The sequence below is a fragment of the Entelurus aequoreus genome, linkage group LG05 (genome assembly GCF_033978785.1).
Source record: "Entelurus aequoreus isolate RoL-2023_Sb linkage group LG05, RoL_Eaeq_v1.1, whole genome shotgun sequence".
Taxonomy (NCBI): domain Eukaryota; kingdom Metazoa; phylum Chordata; class Actinopteri; order Syngnathiformes; family Syngnathidae; genus Entelurus; species Entelurus aequoreus.
In genome coordinates, this window is record NC_084735.1 from 82,501,071 (window position 1) to 82,524,252 (window position 23,182).

At 43.0% G+C, this 23,182-nt stretch overlaps 2 protein-coding genes across 4 annotated transcripts in view; one reads left to right on the top strand and one right to left on the bottom strand.

Moving 5' to 3' along the window:
• LOC133649870 (lathosterol oxidase-like) overlaps nt 1-23,182 on the top strand; it is a 36,724-nt gene that overhangs the window by 13,421 nt on the left and 121 nt on the right. For 2 of the 3 annotated variants that reach the window (XM_062046549.1, XM_062046551.1), the window contains 4 exons: nt 17,168-17,382; nt 17,441-17,573; nt 17,645-17,745; nt 22,458-23,182. The exon at nt 22,458-23,182 is cut by the window's right edge and continues 121 nt beyond it. In XM_062046549.1, coding sequence (XP_061902533.1) covers nt 17,173-17,382; nt 17,441-17,573; nt 17,645-17,745; nt 22,458-22,886 — 873 coding nt within the window. In that variant the 5' untranslated portion in view covers nt 17,168-17,172 and the 3' untranslated portion in view covers nt 22,887-23,182. Of the gene's footprint in view, nt 1-14,353; nt 14,431-17,167; nt 17,383-17,440; nt 17,574-17,644; nt 17,746-22,457 lie in introns of those variants that run through there. The other variant, XM_062046548.1, reaches the window with a different exon arrangement.
• LOC133649869 (glutamic acid-rich protein-like) lies at nt 3,005-13,513 on the bottom strand. The gene is made up of 2 exons (XM_062046547.1): nt 12,717-13,513; nt 3,005-7,553 (listed from the first exon to the last, which is right to left on the bottom strand). The coding sequence occupies exons 1-2, from the start codon at nt 13,395-13,397 to the stop codon at nt 5,220-5,222; spliced, it is 3,015 nt and encodes a 1,004-aa protein (XP_061902531.1). The 5' UTR covers nt 13,398-13,513; the 3' UTR covers nt 3,005-5,219.

Below are 23,182 nucleotides of genomic sequence, written 5' to 3' on the forward strand. Positions count from 1 at the left end.
GACTAATACCGTTGCACGCCGATGCGTTACTATGCTGGGAATACAGTTCCTCAGTGTTCACTCTTGAAAGACATTTGTCGCTTGGTTATTATAATGGTTACAAAACGTAAATAAAGTATTGTTGGCGGTTTTTGAATGTATTTTAAAGTGATTTAGAGGCAGAATGGATTGCACACATTGGCTGCACTGAGAACGAGCCCATTTTTACATGTTAGAATGCAAAAAAATACTGATTATCAACGCAAAATTCTAAAAAAAAAAAGTGATTGTTTCATTGAAACTTTTATTAGTAGATTGCACAGTACAGTACATATTCCGTACAATTGACCACTTAATGGTAACACCCGAATAAGTTTAAGTCGGGGGTCCACGTGAAACAATTCATGGTAATTCGGGGTCCACGTTAATCAATTCATGGTAAAGTGCAGTTCTCCTTTAAGGTAAAATAGCTTGTACGGTAAAAAATACGGTCAAAAATAAATTGCATGTTTAATCTAAGTGTGTTCATGATTAATGGAATATTTTTTTGTAATTAAAGTTCACTCGTTAGTTTGGCAGCTCTCGTTTTTTTCTCTGTAAATCACAGCTGCAGAGTTGACGTTTATCACCTCTTATGTACCATTATTATGTATCAACGTTTTTTTGTCGGAGATGAGTTTAATTAGGGGTGTCCCAATCAGATATAAGATCAGATGTCGGTCTGATTCCGGCAAAACAACAAGTATCTGATTCCGTCAGTTTGTTTCTAACGTTGACGATACAAGCAGTCCTGCAACACTTTTAGTTATGCAAAGCTGGACTACCGGTTAACATCTAAATGTCCTCCAATAAGCACACAAGTTTGGTCTTTTATTCTATCATAGTCAAGTCATTTACAAAAAGTAAACATGGTAGGCTAGAGGCTGCTAGCAGCTACACAATAGCTAAGCACACAATAGCACACAAGCTAGACATACGTATTAAGGTGTCCTCAATTGGACAATATTGCAGCCTAAAACAGCCCATTTGTCAATATAAACGAATATCAAATAAGTATAGTTGCATATAAATTTACACATTCAAAGTCTAAAAAATATCCAGTAACAAACGCGTACGCAACTTTCAATTTACTGCGTCAAAGGCTTAACTTGATGTTTTATTGCGGCCGCTAGGTATCACAAACGTGTCGGCATCATTCAACTTACTGTGCCATGAGCTTAACTTAATGTTTTATTATGGCCACTAGGTGTCGTCAAAAACTTCATTACCACTCCAATTCAACTTAAAGGCAGTATAAGTTCATTCCAGATGGTTAATGTCTGAAAGTTAACTTTGTGTGAATTGTGCACTATAATAAACTTGCCTTGCCTTAATAGGTTCTAATCTGCTGTTTCAGTCATTTCACGTATTTATAATTCCTGCTGATATCATACCAGATCAATATCGTTATTGGCCAAAAGTAAGGGCTCCAATATCCGTATCGTATCAGAAGTGACTAGGGCACTCCTGAGTTTGAACGATATGACACTTGCACGTTAATGTGGGCGAATCTATGCCATCTACCTTCAAGCGTTTACACATCGCTATCAGTAGCTGTCATCTGGTATATTTAAGTCATTTTTGACGCGCTCATTTATCAATGCATCCGCCGGCGGGCAAGGACCCGCTTCACGAGGCAATATCTGCAGCATCAATCCTTATTCTCGGTCGGGTCTGTTCTCTTCAAGTATGACAGTCGGCCTGTTTTGTACAGTATTTGGGGTCACTTCCTCTGGCAAGCGACTGGTTTGCGGCTCTTGTTACACAAAACTTGGCAGGCCACTCGCTCATTAGCAAACGCGTTGCCCTCCGGCGCCTTCATCCGGAAGCATTAATGTGGCGGATGGCGCGGTACTCGAGGCGCGGCGGTACACGAAGCATGTGAGGGAGAGTGTGAGTTTTTCTCAGTGGCCGCCGCAACTGCTCGGACTACTTTGCCAGCAGCAAGCCTTGGCAAGATAATAAGATGGCTAGCAGACATTTTGTCAATATTTTTGTCTTGGCTCAAGAGTGCGCATGACCGTCTGCTTACTGATACAAGTGTTGACTAATTTATTTATTTATGTAATTCCCCATTGGAGTTGTGGCCCTTTTTCCCCCGACTGCGAGAGGGCAAGTAGAGGCAAGTGTACAGGGAGGAGAGTAGGGCCTCACTAATGTGAAGCAGTTCATTAAAATCAAGACACAACTGCTTCTATCAGTGGGGAGGATGCTGCTAATCAGTGCCTGTGGTTAGTCCAGTGCTATGCAAAATGGGAGACGGCGCCCTCCTCAAGTGCAATATCGTCCGGGGAGGGTTGCTCGCCGCAATAAGAAGGCCACGCGGATGATTGGTTTTCCAGGAGGATGCTTTTGAGACCGCTCTCGGGTCCGCCATCTGATTAGCATCAGCAGGCATTATTCATGTCATGAATACAAAAGGCGCAGAACAAATAAAAGGCCGACACGCATTCAGCAGCCTGATAAATATCACGTGGAAAAACACACACATGTCAGATTTGGTAATTTGGAGATTCATGCGTTTGGAGCCTCAAGCCAAGGTGGGTAATTTCAGGTTGAACTGCAAAAGGGACGAGCGCAAATGGACATTTGTGCGTGTACATTTGAACTGCCTCTGCATTTTTTATGTTGTTGTTTTTTTTTTAGGTATAATAACTACAATTTTCTTCACATTGTTGTCAATCTATGAAAAGTGAAACACAACATTAGAATTCAGTCCATTTATGTAATATTACCAAACAGAGATATTATGAGAATAGTCAGTTAAGTGGGCGATACGGGCTTTTTTATAGTTGACTGAAAATGGTGTCCTTTGATGAAAGTGCCATAGTACGCAGTGATTGAGGGTACACTATATGGAAAGTGCTAAGTCATCCTCCCTGCAGTGGATCTATTAGGAGTCCATGAGATAGTCCTGAAACTGGCATCAAAAGTGACATCATGGGATCACTTGCAAACCTGAGGACGTTATTGGTTGAACGGAAGTAAAGGTTGGGCCTAAATAAAGTGCCCTGTGGTGTGCCGCTGCTTGGACGTTGAAAGGACAGTTTGAGAAAAGTGCCATAGTACGCAGTGACTGAGGGTACCCTATATGGAAAGTGCTATGTCATCCTCCCTGCAGTGGATCTATTGGGAGTCCATGAGAGGACAGTTTGAGAAAAGTGCCAAAGTACGCAGTGACTGAGGGTACCCTATATGGAAAGTGCTATGTCATCCTCCCTGCAGTGGATCTATTGGGAGTCCATGAGATAGACCTGAAACTGGCATCAAAAGGGACATCATGGGATCACTTGCAAACCTGAGGACGTTATTGGTTGAACGGAAGTAAAGGTTGGGGCTAAATAAAGAGCCCTGTGGTGTGCCGCTGCTTGGACATTGAAAGGACAGTTTGACAAAAGTGCCATAGTACGCAGTGACTGAGGGTACCCTATATGGAAAGTGCTGTCATCCTCCCTGCAGTGGATCTATTGGGAGTCCATGAGATAGTCCTGAAACTGGCATCAAAAGTGACATCATGGGATCAATTGCAAACCTGAGGACGTTATTGGTTGAACGGAAGTCAATGTTGTGGCTGAATAAAAAGCGCTGTGTGCCGCTGCTTGGACATTGAAAGGACAGTTTGATAAAAGTGCCATAGTACGCAGTGACTGAGGGTACCCTATATGAAAAGTACAAACTCATCCTCCCTGCTGTGGATCTATTGGGAGTCCGAGATAGTCCTGAAACTGGCATCAAAAGGGACATCATGGGATGCCTTGCAAACCTGAGGACGTTATTGGTTGAACGGAAGTCAATGTTGGGGATAAATAAAGAGCCCTGTGGTGTGCCGCTGCTTGGACATTCAAAGGACACTAAATTCCCAGTCTTTACAGAATAGGTCAGGGGTCTCAAACTCAATTTATCGCTGGAAGTATCAAGGCTGCGCCGCAAAAAGTATTCACTTCAGAATCTCTGAGCTATATTAGGCCTTAAGTCATACATCTAAATGTTATATTTTGAAACTAGGAGATGGTCAGAGAAACCTTGGCTTGCTCAACGGAAGTTGCTCTTTGTGTTGCCCAAAGTGTTTGTCGTGCTGTCATTTTTGTGTTGTATCATAATTGTAGGTAGTGTCTAGTAGGATTCAAGATGGCCATCATATATTTAAGTATTAGCCCCCCAGTAATAACACTAAACTATGAAGTTTTGTAGAGGGCCACAAAATATGCGCAGCGAGTTGAGGGACACCTTGACTTTCTCAAGTCCATTGCAAAGCATTAACTCATACCTTAGTGATGCAAGTCTGATAGATTTTAGTATCAAGATCAAGTGGCCATAGCTGTATTTTTTAGTCTATCCTGGGTCATTAGCAGAAAGTCTTGGACTGTTGCCCTTCAATCATTAGGTAATGCTGGAGTGTTGACGACGCCCGCAATAATGATCGCTGGCAACTCGATGACTTGAAAGTAAATCGCCAAGGCTTGAAAGCGTCTCTTTCTGCCACCAAATAGAGAAATCAGCCAGCTATGTTTAATAGAATTTCCATCAGCGCTTCAACCAGTCTTTGAAACGGGTTATCTAAGATAATGGTTTCACGGGTTCATTACCTCATTGTCAAATTAGATTTCTCTTTCTCCTACGGGCAGATTGAAAAGTGATTACAGATCCCAGACGAAAGAAAACCACAACTTTTGCAGAGTAGAGGAAAGAGGAGTGTGAGAAACTATAGGCTGAAAATTATTTGTGTTTGTAGTTGTAAATAAAAACAATCAGTGGTTATTAGTGATGCCTCACACTTTTACCAACTCTTCCCTCTCATCTCCATCTGTATTTTCTTTTGCACCAACCTCCATTTTGTCAATTTCTTCCACCTCCTCTTTGACATTCTTTCCTTCTTCCTTTTTACTCTTTCCTTAATGTAATTCTCTACTTTTTCTTGGCATTTTTCCACCTTGTCACTCTTTGTCTTCTATAATACCCTCCCCGTCTAGTCTTCATCGCCCTTCTTACTCCCTTCTTCCGCCTCACTCTTTTTCTTCATTGACACACCGGTCATCTACCTTTATTTCTCTCTTCCTCCATCTTTCTGTCACTCTCCCCCTCTTCTACCGAGGCAAGTTGGGTCTTTCTCCCCTTCCGCCGCTCTCCATCCCCACATTTGTGACACGCTTGTCCACCTTGACACGCTCTTCGTCCTCCTCCTTCCTTGTCACTTTTTTCTATTACCTCCTCCTCTGTAATCTGTTCTTTCCTTTCCTCCGTGCTTCTCTCTTTCCCACATTTGGCATCACTGTTGTCTTGATCCTTTTGACTTTCCTTCGATCCGGCTTTGTCATTTCCTCTTGGTCACTCTCTTCCTCTTCTCCTTCCTCTTGCTTGTAATATTCCGCCCTTTGGTCGCCCTCTGTACATTTTTGTTCCTCTTGATCATCTTCTCCCCTTTTTTCTCGGTCACCTTCTTCCTCTTTTTTGGGGGCACCTTCCCCTTTCTTTTTGTGATCCACCTCCTCTTGGTCAGGTTCTTTCTTTTTTTCTCGACCTTTTTGGTCACCCTCATTCTGTTCTTCTTGGTCACCCTCTTTCTCTTGCTCTGAGTCACTCTCTTTCTCTTCCTCTTGGTCTTCTTCTTTCTTTCCCTCTTGGTCACCATCTTCCTCTTGCTCATAATATTTTCCCTCTTGATCACCATCTTCCTCTTGCTCATAATCTTTTCCCTCTTGGTCACCATCTTGGTCTTTGTCCTCTTGGTCATCGTTGTTCTCTTGGTCATCGTTGTTCTCTTGGTCATCGTTGTCCTCTTCCCCTTGGCTGTCCTCTTGCTCATCATCGTCCTTCTCCTGGTCGCTTGCGTCCTCTGTGGTTTTGCACACGATGCCCTTCCACCAGTCTTCAAATTCTTGGTCATGTTTATCATCTTTCTTTTTGTTTATGATGCCTTTCCACCACTCCTCAAACTCTTGGTCAGGTTCGTCCTCCAGCTCATAATCTTCCCCTTCTTCGTGCTCATCTTCTTCTTCTTCTTCTTGGTCTTCTATTTGATCACCTTCGTCTTCTTCTTCCCATTCGTTATTCTCGCCTTCTTCTTGGTTTACCTCTTCTTCTTGGTCACTTCCTACCTCATCTTCCTCTTCCTCTTCCTCATCCTCTTCTTCTTCCTCTTGGCTATCCTTTCCACCCATGTCTTGGAAGCCGCCTTCCTCCTCCTCTGGGCTTTCTTCTTTGTCACTTTCCTTTTCTTCTTGAGAATCATATTCTTTGTCACTTTCTTCCTCTTCCTCTTCCTCTAGGTCATTCTCTTCGCCTCCTTCATCATAATCCTCTTCTCCTTCCCCATCCTCTTCATCTTGGTCACCTTCTTCCTCCTCTCCCCGGTCTTTCTCTTGGTTACCTTCACCTTCTACCTCTTCTTCCGCTTGGTTACCCTCTTCTCGTTTGTCTGCTCCCTTTTTGTCGTCATCTTCTTCTTCCTCTTCCTCCTGCTCCTCCCTATCATAATCTTCCCACTCATCGTCAGAGTCTTTCCACTCATCATCGTCAAAGTATTTCCACTGGCCGATGTTGTGGCAGTACTCCTCATCATCATTTTCTTCCTCCTCTGCACTTTCTTCTTCACTCACGTACACCACCACCTTGGCACCTTCTTTCTTTTCCTCCTCCATGTCCTTCACCACCGCCTCCAAACCTTCCTTTTTCTCCTCCATGTCCTTAACCACCACCACTTTTTCCTTTCTCTCCTCGAAGTCCCTCACCACCATCTCCACATCGTCTTCCATTTTCTCCTCCGTGTCCCTCACGACCTCCTCGGCACCTCCCTTTTCCTCCTCGGTGTACCTCATCACCACTTCCACCCCTTCATGTTTCTCCTCCGTGTCCCTCACTACCTCTGTGACACTTCCTTCCTTGTTTTCCTTCGTCTCCCTCACTACATCTTTGACACCCCCTTCCTTTTCCTCCTCTGTGTCCCTCACCACCACCTCCACACCTTTTTTCTCCTCCGTGTCCCTCACTACCACCTCCACACCTTCCTTGTTCTCCTCTGTGTCCCTCACAACCTCAACATCTTCCCTTTTCTCCTCTGTGTCCCTCACAATCTCCATACCTTCATTTTTCTCCTCTGTGTCCCTCACAACCTCCTCTACATCTTCCCTTTTCTCCTCTGTGTCCCTCACCACCACCTTCAAACCTTCTTCCTGTTTCTCCTCCATGTCCCTCACTACCTCCTCCACACCTTCTTCCTTTTTCTCCTCCGTGTCCCTTACTACCTCCTTGACTCCTTCCTCTTCCTCCTCGGCATCCCTCACAAGCTCCTCAACACCGTCGTCCTCTTTCTCATTGGCGTCCCTCACAAGCTCCTCAACACCGTCGTCCTCTTTCTCCTCATTGATGACTTCTTTCGGCTCCTCGCCTTTACGGTTGTTTTCACTCTCTTCTTTCTTGTCTCTGCCTCCTCTTTCCCTCTCCTGCGCCTCCTGCTCCACACATTTTTTCTCTGTTTTGCCTCTTTTTTCCTTCTTTTTCAGCACCTTCTTGTCCTCCATCGTTTTGACGGCATTCTCCTGCATACACAAAAAGAAGACAATCATTGGATTGGTTATAGCATCTTTAATGCACAAAATGTATTAATGTGGCTTTCTCTTTAGATCAATAGTTGTATATTTTACTGGTAATTTGTAGAATTAACTGCAAGCAGGTTTTGTTTCAGTAAAGACTAGAAAAGCACTACAAGCCAGAACCTACCTCCTTAAAAGAAAAAAGTTCTGAATCCAGACAGTGATCCACATCAGCCCCAAAATGTGAGCACTTGTTCCTTATCACATTTCAGACAGTTGAATCAGTTGAATCAAATTGTGCCCGTAACTTTTTGAGCTACACTACCGTTTAAAAGTTTGGGGTCACATTGAAATGTCCTTATTTTTTAAGGAAAAGCACTGTACTTTTCAATGAAGATAACTTTAAACTAGTCTTAACTTTAAAGAAATACACTCTATACATTGTTAATGTGGTAAATGACTATTCTAGCTGCAAATGTCTGGTTTTTGGTGCAATATCTACATAGGTGTATAGAGGCCCATTTCCAGCAACTATCACTCCAGTTTTCTAATGGTACAATGTGTTTGCTCATTGGCTCAGAAGGCTAATTGATGATTAGAAAACCCTTGTGCAATCATGTTCACATATCTGAAAACAGTTTAGCTCGTTACAGAAGCTACAAAACTGACCTTCCTTTGAGCAGATTGAGTTTCTGGAGCATCACATTTGTGGGGTCAATTAAACGCTCAAAATGGCCAGAAAAAGAGAACTTTCATCTGAAAGTCTATTCTTGTTCTTAGAAATGAAGGCTATTCCACAAAATTGTTTGGGTCACCCCAAACTTTTGAACGGTAGTGTATATCTATACCAGAGTGGAAAAAACGGAGTGAACATTCTTGTAAATCTTCCACTGTCTGTGTAGTGTAAGGTATTAAAGGCCTACTGAAAGCCACTACTACCGACCACGCAGTCTAATAGTTTATATATCAATGGTGAAATCTTAACATTGCAACACATGCCAATACGGCCGGGTTAACTTATGAAGTGCAATTTTAAATTTCCCGCTAAACTTCCGGTTGAAAACGTCTATGTACGATGACGTATGCGCGTGACGTCAATCGTTGAAACAGAAGTATTCGGCCCCATTGAATCCAATATAAAAAGCTCTGTTTTGATCTCAAAATTCCACAGTATTCTGGACATCTGTGTTGGTGAATTTCTTGCAATTTGTTTAATGAACAATGAAGACTGCAAAGAAGAAAGTTGTAGGTGGGATGAATGTATTAGCGGTGGACTACAGCAACACAACCAGGAGGACTTTGAGATGGATAGCAGACGCGCTAGCCGCCGACCTCACCTTGACTTCCTCCGTCTCCGGGCCGCCGACCGCATCTATGATAGGGTGAAGTCTTCCGTCGCTCCGTCGATCGCTGGAACGCAGATGAGCATGGTTGTTGATGAGCAGATGAGGGCTGGCTGGCGTAGGTGGATAGCTAATGTTTTTGGCATAGCTCTGTGATGTCCCGTTGCTAAGTTAGCTTCAATGGCGTCGTTAGCAACTGCATTGTTAAGCTTCGCCAGCCTGGAAAGCATTAACCGTGTATTTACATGTCCATGGTTTAATAGTATTGTTGATTTTCTGTCTATCCTTCCAGTCAGGGGTTTATTTATTTTGTTTCTGTATCTGCATTTAAGCCCGATGCTATCACGTTAGCTCTGTAGCTAAAGAGCTTCACCGATGTATTGTCGTGGAGATAAAAGTCACTGTGAATGTCCATTTCGCGTTCTCGACTCTCATTTTCAAGAGGATATAGTATCCGAGGTGGTTTAAAATACAAATCCGTGATCCACAATAGAAAAAGGAGAGAGTGTGGAATCCAATGAACCCTTGTACCTAAGTTACGGTCAGAGCGAAAAAAGATACATCCTGCACTGCCCGCTAGTCCTTCACTCTCATGTTCCTCATCCACGAATCTTTCATCCTCGCTCAAATTAATGGGGTAATCGTCGCTTTCTCGGTCCGAATCTCTCCCGCTGCATTGAAAACAATGGGAAAATGTGAGCAGCCCTTCCTCCTGTGACGTCACGCTACTTCCGGTAGGGGCAAGGCTTTTTTTTATCAGAGACCAAAAGTTGCGAACTTTATCGTCGATGTTCTCTACTAAATCCTTTCAGCAAAAAATATGGCAATATCGCGAAATGATCAAGTATGACACATAGAATGGATCTGCTATCCCCGTTTGAATAAAACAATTTCATTTCAGTAGGCTTTTAAGTCACATTGGCCCCTTTAGTCAGTGTAAATACTAAAATACCACTGTTTGTTTGTGTCGTAAGAATTTTCTGACAAGCGATGTCTCCCAGCTCCCCCCCACCACATTCAAATGTGTCAGACGTACAAAAACAAACTTTTGTACTACATATTATGGTTTTAATATTCTCACTGTTTTATCATTATGCCCGCCCTGACATCGGTAGGTTGTGAGTTCAAACCCCGGCCAAGTCATACCAAAGACTATAAAAATGGGACCCATTACCTCCCTGCTTGGCACTCAGCATCAAGGGTTAGAATTGGGGGTTAAATCACCAAAAATGATTCCTGGGCGCGGACATCGCTGCTGCTCACTGCTCCTCTCACCTCCCAGGGGGTAAACAAGGGTGATGGGTCAAATGCAGAGAATAGTTTTGCCACACCTAGTGTGTGTGTGACAATCATTGGTACTTTAACTTTAACTTAATTATTCACACGCAGACCCACCCCAACCTTGTCCAAATCTCTCTAAACTTGTCCCAAACACTTTTGCCATGATTGTGCAGTCAACAACCATTTGTGCGATTATGATTTTAATGTTCTTAACAATCTGTTATCATTCTGTAGTGATGTGCGGGTTGATACAAAATTATCAATACCACAGATGTTGTTTGACAGCTCAAACGTTTGTGCTGACAAAAAAAACATTAGCGTTATAATAGTTTTAATGTTATTAACGTTTTATTATTCTTCACCTTGTCCAAATTTACATTTGTGCGACATTTGTGCTGTCATAAAACTATATTTTTAATGTTATTGTTTTTATTATTCACACCCGTTAGTTTTAATCTTAATAATGTTTTATTATTCACACTGTGACATCACGAGAGGCTGTGTCCTGGAGGGGAAGTATATTCCCCTGAGATGGCTCCAAGCTGGAAGAGTGTTGGCCCCATCTAGTGGAAAACGGCAACACACCACACCTGTGACTGATCAGGGACTGATTGCCATGCAGGGCTTTTAAAGGCCTACTGAAACCCACTACTACCGACCACGCAGTCTGATAGTTTACATATCAATGATGAAATCTTAACATTGCAACACATGCCAATACGGCCGGGTTAACTTATAAAGTGCAATTTTAAATTTCCCGCTAATTTTCCGGTTGAAAAACTCCTTTGGATATGACGTATGCGCGTGACGTAGCCAGTAGAACAGAGGTATGGCTCCCCCATTGAGGCCAATACAAAAAGCTGTTTTCATTTTATAATTCCACAGTATTCTGGACCTCTGTGTTGGTGAATCTTTTGCAATTTGTTTAATGAACAATGGAGATTGCAAAGAAAGTTGTAGGTGGGATCGGTGTATTAGCGGCTGGCTGTAGAAACACAAGGAGGACTTACTTGGATAGCAGATGCGCTAGCCGATGCTAGCCACCAACCGATGCTAGCCGCCAACCGCATCTGTGATCGGGTGAAGTCTTCCGTCGCGCCGTCGATCGCTGGAACGCAGGTGAGCACGGGTGTTGATGAGCAGATGAGGGCTGGCGTAGGTGGAGCGCTAATGTTTTTATCATAGCTCTGTGAGGTCCGGTTGCTAAGTTGCTAAGTTAGCTTCAGCGTCGTTAGCAACAGCATTGTTAAGTTTTGCCAGGCTGAGAATTATAAACCGTGTAGTTACATGTACATGGTTTAATAGTATTGTTGATCTTCTGTCTATCCTTCCAGTCAGGGATTTATTTATTGTTTCTATCTGCATTTGAGCCAGATGCTATCACGTTAGCTCAGTAGCTAAAGAGCTTCGCCGATGTATTGTCGTGGAGATAAGTCACTGTGAATGTCCATTTCTCGTTCTCGACTCTCATTTTCAAGAGGATATAGTATCCGAGGTGGTTTAAAATACAAATCCGTGATCCACAATAGAAAAAGGAGAGTGTGGAATCCAATGAGCCAGCTTGTACCTAAGTTACGGTCAGAGCGAAAAAAGATATGTCTTTCACTGCATTCTAGTCCGTCACTCTAACGTACCTCATCCACGAATCTTTCATCCTCGCTCAAATGGGGTAATCGTCGCTTTCTCGGTCTGAATCGCTCTAGCTGCGTTGAAAACAATAGGAAAATATGAGGAAGTGAACAACTGACTACGTCAGGCTACTTCCAGTAGGGGCAAGGCTTTTTTTTATCGGAGACCAAAAGTTGCGAACTTTATCGTCGTTCTATACTAAATCCTTTCAGCAAAAATATGGCAATATCGCGAAATTATCAAGTATGACACATAGAATGGATCTGCTATCCCCGTTTAAATTTAAAAAATTCATTTTAGTAGGCCTTTAAGGGCCAGCGAGCATGTCAGTAGGGGAAGTGTGGAAGGAGACACAAGGACAATTGTGATCAGCTGCAGAGGACAAGACGGAGGAGAACGTTGTTGTGTGGAAGCCAACCGAAGTTGGAACGAGGAACCCTGACCTGGACCATTGACGAGGGTGACCAACCCCACCAGGACCGCACAACAGGATGGGTGAGGCCTAACTGTGCTGAAGAGACCTTGCTGCTGTAAATCCCCCTAAATCCCTAATTAAATCTTCGTTTTCACCAATTCTTGGTGTATGTTGCACTTCTTTCTTGTCCTAGCCTCTCATGGTATCACAACACACATTTTGATAGCCCAAACATTTGGGACAGGTATAGACAAGGAGTCTTGAAAAATATATTGGGTGACATGACTTGTCAGAAAATGTATTATAGAATTAATTACAAACCTCAACAGCCCAAACGAAAAATGTTACGGCACAAACAAGCATAAACGTAGCACGAACCGATGGCTGTGGTATTTCAATATTTGGTATGCCAAGGGGGTGGAGGGGAGGTCGACTTCACACAGGTCGGTTAATCAACAATTTTGCACTTGACTTCTGATGAACTGCCGAATGTGCACCTACCACACGCTGGATCAGTTTCTCGCACTGCCTCACGTCCTCCAGCAAGTCCTGCCTTTCTTTGAGCAGCTTGTCTTTCTCCCGTCCCCATTTCGCCTCCTTTTCGTCCGCTTCCAGCGACAGGTAGTCTTTGGCAGCTTTCAAATCTTCCAGCTCCGAACTGGCTTTGTAGAGCTCGGCCGTGGTCTTGAGAAACGTCTTCTCTTTCGCCTTCACGGTGTGAGACAACTCTGCGTTTTCCATCACCAGCGTTCTGTTGTCCGCCTCCAGGAATCTCACCTGGGAGGCGATGTTTTTCTCTCGCTTGATCCAGCGGGCGTGCCACACTTCGTTGAGTTGAACGTGGTATTGCTTGAGCTCCAGGTTACATTTGTGCAGTTCGGTGTTGGTTTTCAGTAAAATCCTCTCGTTGGCCTCCCGCGTGTTGTACAGCTTGGCGTATTCCTCCAACAGTTTGATGTAGTCCACCTCCAGGTGCTTCAAGTAGGATTCTATCGTTTCTTCCCTGTGAAGCCACTGGGTTTGCCACTCTTCATTGAGCTGGATGTAGTAATGCTTCAGCTCTTCAAAACACTGACTTCCCTTAGTCCACAGTTGTCTGAACTTCTCCGTTTGGAACTGCAGGAGTTGTACGTTTTGCTTTAGAGAGTAATTTCCCTCCATGTGATGCATTTTACTCTCCATTGTGCCACAGGGGCAGCTAGCGAGCTAGCTCGTATTTCCCAGTTGTTCTTCAGTTGGGCCTCCAGCATTAGGAAGCCCATGCGGCTATGATGATTTGTGACAGTAATATCGCCAACGCCAACGAGCTCTACCCCACAGTCATGTTTGGCCATGATGACATCGACAAAAGGCATATGGCACTACCTCACGGTCCAATGTGGGCTGTTGTGGCTTTGTGATGATGTCATCGCGATGACATCATCACAAAGCACAATGGCTTCGCCTCATGATCATGTGACCTGTTTGGTTATGATGCAAAGCAACATGAGTAATATTTTTAGATGGAGCAATGGCGACATCTGGTGGTCAAACGTGTTCATTTTTTTTGCATCTGCTAGAAATATCACTGAATGAAAACTTTAAAAAAAAAAATGTCGGCGAGCTTGGGCATATCAAAATTAACGTATCGTCTATGGTTGGCTATTATTTACGTTTAGTCATTACTTTTGGTTTGAGAGCTCACAATATTTACAATTTATCAACTACTAGGGCACATTTAAGGACGCCGAATTGAGCAGACGATTTAAACATTTGGAAATATGTATGACATTTTTTTCTAACGTGTCATTTTTGCGGCTATAAGACGAAGCAAAGCTTAAATTTGTATTTTTGTAGAGCATTTTCCGTTGTATTCGCCACCGAGGTTCCAAAATGGGTCAAACAAAAGGGTTTATTATTATTATTATTATAATAATTATGGTATTTGGAATTGTCTATTTCGAATAAAAGCGTTTAAAAGCTGTTGGCAGCAACAATTTTTGGAAGTTTGTGTTCCTTTTCCGGCGTGGACTTTAACCGAGCCTTCTGCTATGAGCAGATAGCCCCATTGGCCAATGACGGCCGACCGCGGAGCTGATGTGACCAGAAGCTGAGCGCTCATTGGCTGCGCGCTATGTGACATAACACCAAACTCTCCTGTGATTGGCTCCTGTTCTCCTTTAGTTTAAGCGCTGTACCACGCCGTTGTAATACGGAACACGGTAACCAACACCAGGTAAAGTGTGTATTATAGCGTTGTATTTGTACTACAAGTTTACTTTTGCACTATTTGATATGCAGAGAACGGCAATGAGGTTATCTTGTTTTCTTATTGCAGAAATAGAATACACTGCCAACAACAAATCATTGTATTCTTGATGCTGTGTAATGTCTGTACAAAACTGCTTGCTGGCAATAATGTTGTTGTTGGAAGACTGCAGTTTTGTGGTACAATACTTTAATTGTAGGCCATTTAAATTTAACATAAATAAAAAGCAGGCCATTGTGTAAATATAGAAAAAATAGTGTTGTTACTTCTATCCCCTGAATGACAGGAGTGTGAAAAAGCTAGTCAAAGATGCTCTATATTTTATTCTCAAGAGCCACCTGCCAAAAACACTATTCAAAGATCCTCTCTATGAGACAGGCGCACTTAACTGTTTTTTAAGGACCGACTATTGACTATCTGACAATTGCTTGCCAGATATCCTCTGAATGTCAGGAGTGTTCTGCTGTTTTTAAAGACGTATTCCAAAAAAATGCTTGTCAAAGATCTTCTATGTGACAGGAGTGCTCGGCTGTCTTTAAAAACAAACAACTAAAATGTTTAACAACAGATATTCGATATGCAGGAGCTTACTGCTGTTTTAGGTACTACACCTACTGCTAAAAACACCAGTTAAAGATCCTCTCTATAAGACGGGGGAGAAAAAGATAGTTTAGATACCTACTGCCAATAATACCAGTCAAAGGTCCTTTGTAATACAGGAGCATGCAAAAGCTAGTCAAAGATCCTCTATATAACAGGAGCTTACTGCTGTTTATCTGCCAACAACTATATTTAAAGGACCTACTACACAAAATGGTTTTCTATAATCCTTTACATGACAAGAGTACTGCTGTTTTTTTTAAACTACTACCAAAACACATGTCAAAGATCCTCTATATGAAGAGGGGGGCTCTGTTTTTGTTTTTTTAAAGACTTATGACAAAAACTCTTGTCAAAGATCCTCTAACTGACAGGAGAGTTGTGCTGTTTTTATGACCTATTTTAAAAATGCTTGTCAAAGATCCTAATGTGACAGGGCAGTACTGCAGGTTTTTTTTTAACTACTACCAAATACAATAGTCAGAGATCCTCTATATGACAGGAGTGCTCTGCTTTTTTAAATAACTTACTACAAAAACTATTGTCGAAGATCCCCTATGACACAAGAGTTCTTTTGGTTGTACAGACCTACCACCAAATCACTAGTCAAAGATCCTAGTCTAAATAACAGGAGTGCTCTGCTGTTTTTTAGAAACCTACAACTAACAACTTTGACAAAGATCCTCTACGTACAGAAGCTTACTGCTGTTCCAGGTACCTACTGCCAATAACACCAGTCAGATTCTTTGTAAGACAGGAGTGCGGAAAAACCTAGTCAAAGATCCTCTATATACCAGGAGCTTACTGATATTTTTAAACACACATCTCTATACTCAAAGGACCCAACTGCAAAAAATGCCTGTCAAAGATCCTTTAAATGACAAAATAATTTGGCAGTTTAAAAAGAAAAAATAGATGAGTAAATTATAGAAATATCCTTTGTTCAATGTTTAAAACATAAACATTTAATCATGAATGCTCACTATGCATTTGTAGCCTACCAAGTAATTTTGATAGTAGGCTAGTATAAACACTTACATCATGTGTTGTCTTCATTATAACACTTATATAAGGCTTTTAAAGTCATTTTGATAGTAGGCTAATATAGCTAATATAGACACATCATGTATTGTCTTCATTATAACACTTATATAAGGCTTTTAAAGTCATTTTGATAGTAGGCTAATATAGCTAATATAGACACATCATGTGTTGTCTTCATTATAACACTTATATAAGGCTTTTAAAGTCATGTTGATAGTAGGCTAATATGGACACATCATGTGTTGTATTCATTATAACACTTACAATATATAAGGCTTTTAAAGTCATTTTGATAGCAGGCTAATATAGCTAATATAGACACATCATGTGTTGTCTTCATTATAACACTTATATAAGGCTTTTAAAGTCATGTTGATAGTAGGCTAATATAGACACATCATGTGTTGTATTCATTATAACACTTACAATATATAAGGCTTTTAAAGTCATTTTGATAGCAGGCTAATATAGCTAATATAGACACTTATATCTACCAGAGACACTAGTCAAAGATCCTACATGACAGGAGTGCTCTCCTTTTTCAAGAATCTACTACAAAAACTCTTGTCAAAGATCCTGTATATGACAGGAGTGAAGTGAAGTGAATTATATATATATAGCGCTTTTACATAGTGAAACCCAATATCTAAGTTACATTTAAACCAGTGTGGGTGGCACTGGGAGCAGGTGGGTAAAGTGTCTTGCCCAAGGACACAACGGCAGTGACTAGGATGGCGGAAGCGGGGATCGAACCTGGAACCCTCAAGTTGCTGGCACGGGCCACTCTACCAACCGAACTATACCGAGTGCTCTGCTGTTTCTGAGGAGCTTGTTTGAGAAGAGTGCTTTGCTGTCTTTAGGAACCGACAGCAACAAAAAATGCTATTCAAAGATCCTCTCTGTGACAGGAGTGCTCTGCTGTTAAGTTGAGTAGCTCATATCTGCCTCAGTCCTGATGGCGTCCCAATACTTTTGCACGGGACGATCACTTCCTCTTACGCCCGTACACCAATTACTTATCGCCGTGCGACAGTTGGTGACGTCTGTATCCGCATTTCAGCCGCCATGGATCTGGTGCTGAACGTCGCCGACCACTACGTGTTGACGCCCTACGTGTACCCGGCGTCGTGGGCCGAGGACGGCGCCCTGCGGCAGATCCTCAGCCTGCTGGTGGTGACCAACCTCGGGGCGGCGGCGCTCTACCTGATCCTGGGATCCATCAGCTACTACTTCGTCTTTGACCACGGCCTCATGAAGCACCCGCACTTCCTCCAGGTAACCCTCCCTACGCCTTTTAATTAGGTGCTGATGATCACATGACCACTCCCCGCAGAATCAAGTTCGGCGGGAGATCAGATACGCGCTGACCTCGCTTCCCTGGATCAGCATTCCCACCGTGGCGCTGTTCTTCGCCGAAGTCCGAGGTTACAGCAAGGTGTACGACAACGTCCACGACTCGCCCTTGGGTACGAACTCGCTCGCCCGCTTCTCGTTATTCTCGGCGTACAATCCTCTCATGCCCGTTGTTCGCCCGCAGGTTGGACCGGACTCTTCCTGAGTATGATCTCCTTCCTGCTCTTCACCGACATGTGCATCTACTGGATTCACCGCTTCCTGCATCACAAACTTATTTACAAGGTGAATACGTTCCCAAAGTCGGTCTTCAAGCCCAAGCCCTCAGCTGCTGAAAGCGAAAGTGTTTTTAATTCTTCAAATGGGATCAAATGAAGAGCGTAAACACTGTTCAATTAAACAGTTATTTGAATCAAATTAGGAATGCGTATCACAACATACACCCCAAAAATACATATAATATATATAAATTATATATACAAACCCCGTTTCCATATGAGTTGGGAAATTGTGTTAGATGTAAATATAAACAGAATACAATGATTTGTGAATCATTTTCAACCCATATTCAGTTGAATATGCTACAAAGACAACATATTTGATGTTCAAACTGATAAAACATTTTTTTTTTGCAAATAATCATTAACTTTAGAATTTGATGCCAGCAACACGTGCCAAAGAAGTTGGGAAAGGTGGCAATAAATACTGATAAAGTTGAGGAATGCTCATCAAACACTTATTTGGAACATCCCACAGGTGAACAGGCAAATTGGGAACAGGTGGGTGCCATGATTGGGTGTAAAAGTAGATTCCATGAAATGCTCAGTCATTCACAAACAAGGATGGGGCGAGGGTCACCACTTTGTCAACAAATGCCTGAGCAAATTGTTGAACAGTTTAAGAAAAACCTTTCTCAACCAGCTATTGCAAGGAATTTAGGGATTTCACCATCTACGGTCCGTGATATCATCAAAGGGTTCAGAGAATCTGGAGAAATCACTGCACGTAAGCAGCTAAGCCCGTGACCTTCGATCCCTCAGGCTGTACCGCATCAACAAGCGACATCAGTGTGTAAAAGATATCACCACATGGGCTCAGGAACACTTCCGAAACCCACTGTCAGTAACTACAGTTGGTCGCTACATCTGTAAGTGCAAGTTAAAACTCTCCTATGCAAGGCGAAAACCGTTTATCAACAACACCCAGAAACGCCGTCGGCTTCGCTGGGCCTGAGCTCATCTGAGATGGACTGATACAAAGTGGAAAAGTGTTCTGTGGTCTGATGAGTCCACATTTCAAAATGTTTTTGGAAACTGTGGACGTCGTGTCCTCCGGACCAAAGAGGAAAAGAACCACCCGGATTGTTATAGGCGCAAAGTTGAAAAGCCAGCATCTGTGATGGTATGGGGGTGTATTAGTGCCCGAGACATGGGTAACCTACACATCTGTGAAGGCGCCATTAATGCTGAAAGGTACATACAGGTTTTGGAGCAACATATGTTGCCATCCAAGCAACGTTACCATGGACGCCCCTGCTTATTTCAGCAAGACAATGTCAAGCCACGTGTTACATCAACGTGGCTTCATAGTAAAAGAGTGCGGGTACTAGACTGGCCTGCCTGTAGTCCAGACCTGTCTCCCATTGAAAATGTGTGGCGCATTATGAAGCCTAAAATAGCACAAGGGAGACCCCCGGACTGTTGAACAACTTAAGCTGTACATCAAGCAAGAATGGGAAAGAATTCCACCTGAGAAGCTTCAAAAATGTGTCTCCTCAGTTCCCAAACGTTTACTGAGTGTTGTTAAAAGGAAAGGCCATGCAACACAGTGGCGAACATGCCCTTTCCCAACTACTGTGGCACGTGTTGCAGCCATGAAAAATTCTAAGTTAATTATTATTTGCAAAAAAAAATAAAAGTTTATGAGTTTGAACATCAAATATCTTGTCTTTGTAGTGCATTCAATTGAATATGGGTTGAAAAGGATTTGCAAATCATTGAATTCTGTTTGTATTTACATCTAACACAATTTCCCAACTCATATGGAAACGGGGTTTGTATATGTTTGGTCAGGAAAAAACACAAGAGGCTGTATCATCCCTACAAGCCTGTTTCGCAGGTTCCCCTGACGAGCACGGAAACCTGCGAAACAGGCTTGTAGGGATGATACAGCCTCTTGTGTTTTTTCCTGACCTAACATATATTCCGCTCTACCCCGGTATTGACAGCGCCAGGTTTCAAATGCCATGATGTTTAGGTCTAAACCAGGGGTCGGCAACCCAAAATCTTGAAAGAGCCATATTGGACCACAAATACAAAAAAGTAATCGGTCTGGAGCCGCAAAAAATTTAAAGACTTAATGTAAGTGTTATAATGAAGGCAACACATGATGTAAGTGGCTAATTAGCTATATTAGCCTACTATCAAAATGACTATGTGTCGCAGGCTGATGCAAATCTTCGTTGTCTGAAATGTAATATTTTTTCCACACATTTTTACAACATTGGAAAACATTAGTAAAACTTCTCAGAGGGTGAGATAACTCCTGGAAATGACTGTCTTAGAATAGATGTGTGTGTCCAAGTTAAAGGAAACTGCTGGCAGTCTTCTTTTAATGGATTTATTACAATCTTTGCAAGTTGGGCAATGTTTGCTGTGGTCTGGAACAACATGGCAGCCAATGTTACATACAGATAATGTAAATATAAATCAAATACACAGAGGACATAAGTAAGGGAAATTAAATTAACTCAAATATACCGACACATGAAGCATAATGATGCAATATGTACAGTACATACAGCTAGCCTAAATAGCATGATTAGCTTGCAGTCATGCAGTGACAGAATATGCCTGATTAGCACTCTTAACAAGTCAATAACATCAACAAAGGTCACCTTTGTGCATTCACGCACAGTACTAAACGTTTCGTGGACAAAATGAGACAAAGAAGGAGTGGCATAAAACATGTCTTTCTGTGGCAGCGTTGGAGAAAGTTATACATGTAAACAAACTGTTGAGTCACAGTCCACACAACGGTGAGTTCAAGGGCCGCTGAAATTAGTCGGACAAAACGGCGCTCGCCAAATACTCTCATCAGTGAAGCATAAACAAACATATTAAACAGTGGGCTTTCTAACAATTAGGAAGCTTTGTGTCGTGTTTGTCCTCCTACAGAAGCCAAATAAAAAAACATACTTTTACCCCCATCTTTTTTTCATTTTCATACATTTTTGAAAAAGCTTCATGGAGCCACCAGGGCGCCTCTAAAGAGCCCGCATGTGGCTCTAGAGCCGCGCGTTGCTGACCTCTGGTCTAAACGGATATACGATTCGCTAAAATGCTAGCATAAAACATTAGCATATTAATGTTAGCATGCTAACATAAGATAAATTAACATTAGTCTAATATGGCACCAAGTATCAAAAGCCACGATTTTTGGGATCATACGGACAAAGTGAGCTAAAATGCTAACATGCTAACGTTAGCATGATAACAAGGGAAAAATAACAAGGATAAGTCCAAGCAATGTTAATATGGGGTGCTTGCTTCACAGCAGGCCCATAACAAGAAAATAGTATTAAAGGCCTACTGAAATGCGATTTTCTTATTTAAACGGGGATAGCAGATCCATTCTATGTGTCATTCTTGATCATTTCGCGATATTGCCATATTTTTGCTGAAAGGATTTAGTAGAGAACATCGATGATAAAGTTCGCAACTTTTGGTCGCTGATAAAAAAAAGCCTTGCCTGTACCGGAAGTAGCAGACGATATGCGCGTGACGTCACAGGTTGTGGAGCTCCTCACATCTGCACATTGTTTACAATCATGGCCACCAGCAGCGAGAGCGATTCGGACTGAGAAAGCGACGATTTCCCCATTAATTTGAGCGAGGATGAAAGATTTGTGGATGAGGAAAGTGAGAGTAAAGGACTAGAGGGCAGTGGAAGCGATTCAGATAGGGAAGATGCTGTGAGAGGCGGGTGGGACCTGATATTCAGCTGGGAATGACTAAAACAGTAAAGAAACACAAGACATATATATACTCTATTAGCCACAACACAACCAGGCTTGTATTTAATATGCCACAAATTAATCCCGCACAACAAACACCTCCCCCCTCCCGTCCATATAACCCGCCAATACAACTCAAACACCCGCACAACACACTCAATCCCACAGCCCAAAGTACCGTTCACTTCCTCAAAGTTCATACAGCACATATATTTCCCCAAAGTTACGTACGTGACATGCACATAGCGGCACACACGTACGGGCAAGCGATCAAATGTTTGGAAGCCGCAGCTGCGTACTCACGGTACCGCGTCTGCGTTTCCAACTCATAGTCCTCCTGGTAAGAGTCTCTGTTGTCCCAGTTCTCCACAGGCCAATGGTAAAGCTTGACTGTCATCTTTCGGGAATGTAAACAATGAAACACCGGCTACGTGTTTGTGTTGCTGCAGCCGGCCGCAATACACCGCTTCCCACCTACAGCTTTCTTCTTTGCTGTCTCCATTGTTCATTGAACAAATTGCAAAAGATTCACCAACACAGATGTCCAGAATACTGTGGAATTTTGCGATGAAAACAGACGACTTAATAGCTGGCCATCATGCTGTCCCAAAATGTCCTCTACAATCCGTGACGTCACGCGCAGGTGTCATCATACCGAGACGTTTTCAGCCGGATATTTCGGCGCGAAATTTAAAATTGCACTTTAGTAAGCTAACCCGGCCGTATTGGCATGTGTTGCAATGTTAAGATTTCATTATTGATATATAAACTATCAGACTGCGTGGTCGGTAGTAGTGGCTTTCAGTAGGCCTTTAAAGAGCAAAATGGGGTCAAAAATAAAATCTTGCTTAGGGCCACACAAAGCCGAGGGCCAACCCTGGGCATGACGCCAACGTTTGGACCTCCCATGAACCATGTTGGCGTGGATTTAAATGTGTCCGTCAGTTTGGTCGACTCCCTTTTGTTGTCTCGCCCTCGCCAGCTTTTCCACAAGCCGCACCACGTGTGGAAGATCCCCACTCCGTTCGCCAGCCACGCCTTCCACCCGGTGGACGGCTTCATGCAGGGGCTCCCGTACCACATCTACCCCTTCCTCTTCCCGCTCCACAAGGTGCTCTACTTGGCGCTCTACGTCTTCGTCAACATCTGGACCATCTCCATCCACGACGGCGACTACCGCGTGCCCGCCGCCATGACGGGGGTCATCAACGGCTCGGCTCACCACACCGACCACCACCTCTTCTTCGACTACAACTACGGCCAGTACTTCACCCTGTGGGACCGCCTGGGCGGCTCCTACCGCCACCCGTCGGCGCTGATGGGGAAGGGCCCGCGCGACCTGATCCGCAAGCTTCAGGCGGAGGCGAAGCCAGCGAACGGCGTGCGAGGTGCAACGTGCAAAGAGGAGTAACACTTGCGGGGAATCTTTCAAAGACAATCACTTAAACGGTAGGGAAAGGATTCATATGGCCCCATTCCTGGGTGGATCTCGCGTGAGAGGAAGAGGCGGGGTTAATCATTTGCAATGCAGTCTGCTGGAAATGACTTAAAGTCCCACTCTCCATAGCAAGTTGGAATTTGAAGATATTCAACACTAAAGTTGCTAGCGCACGGCCCAAATGTGTCACGTTTCATGTGTCAGGTAAGCCGCAACTAATAGGGACATCTGATTCCCCTTCCTACTGTATTTACACAGCTGAGAGTACT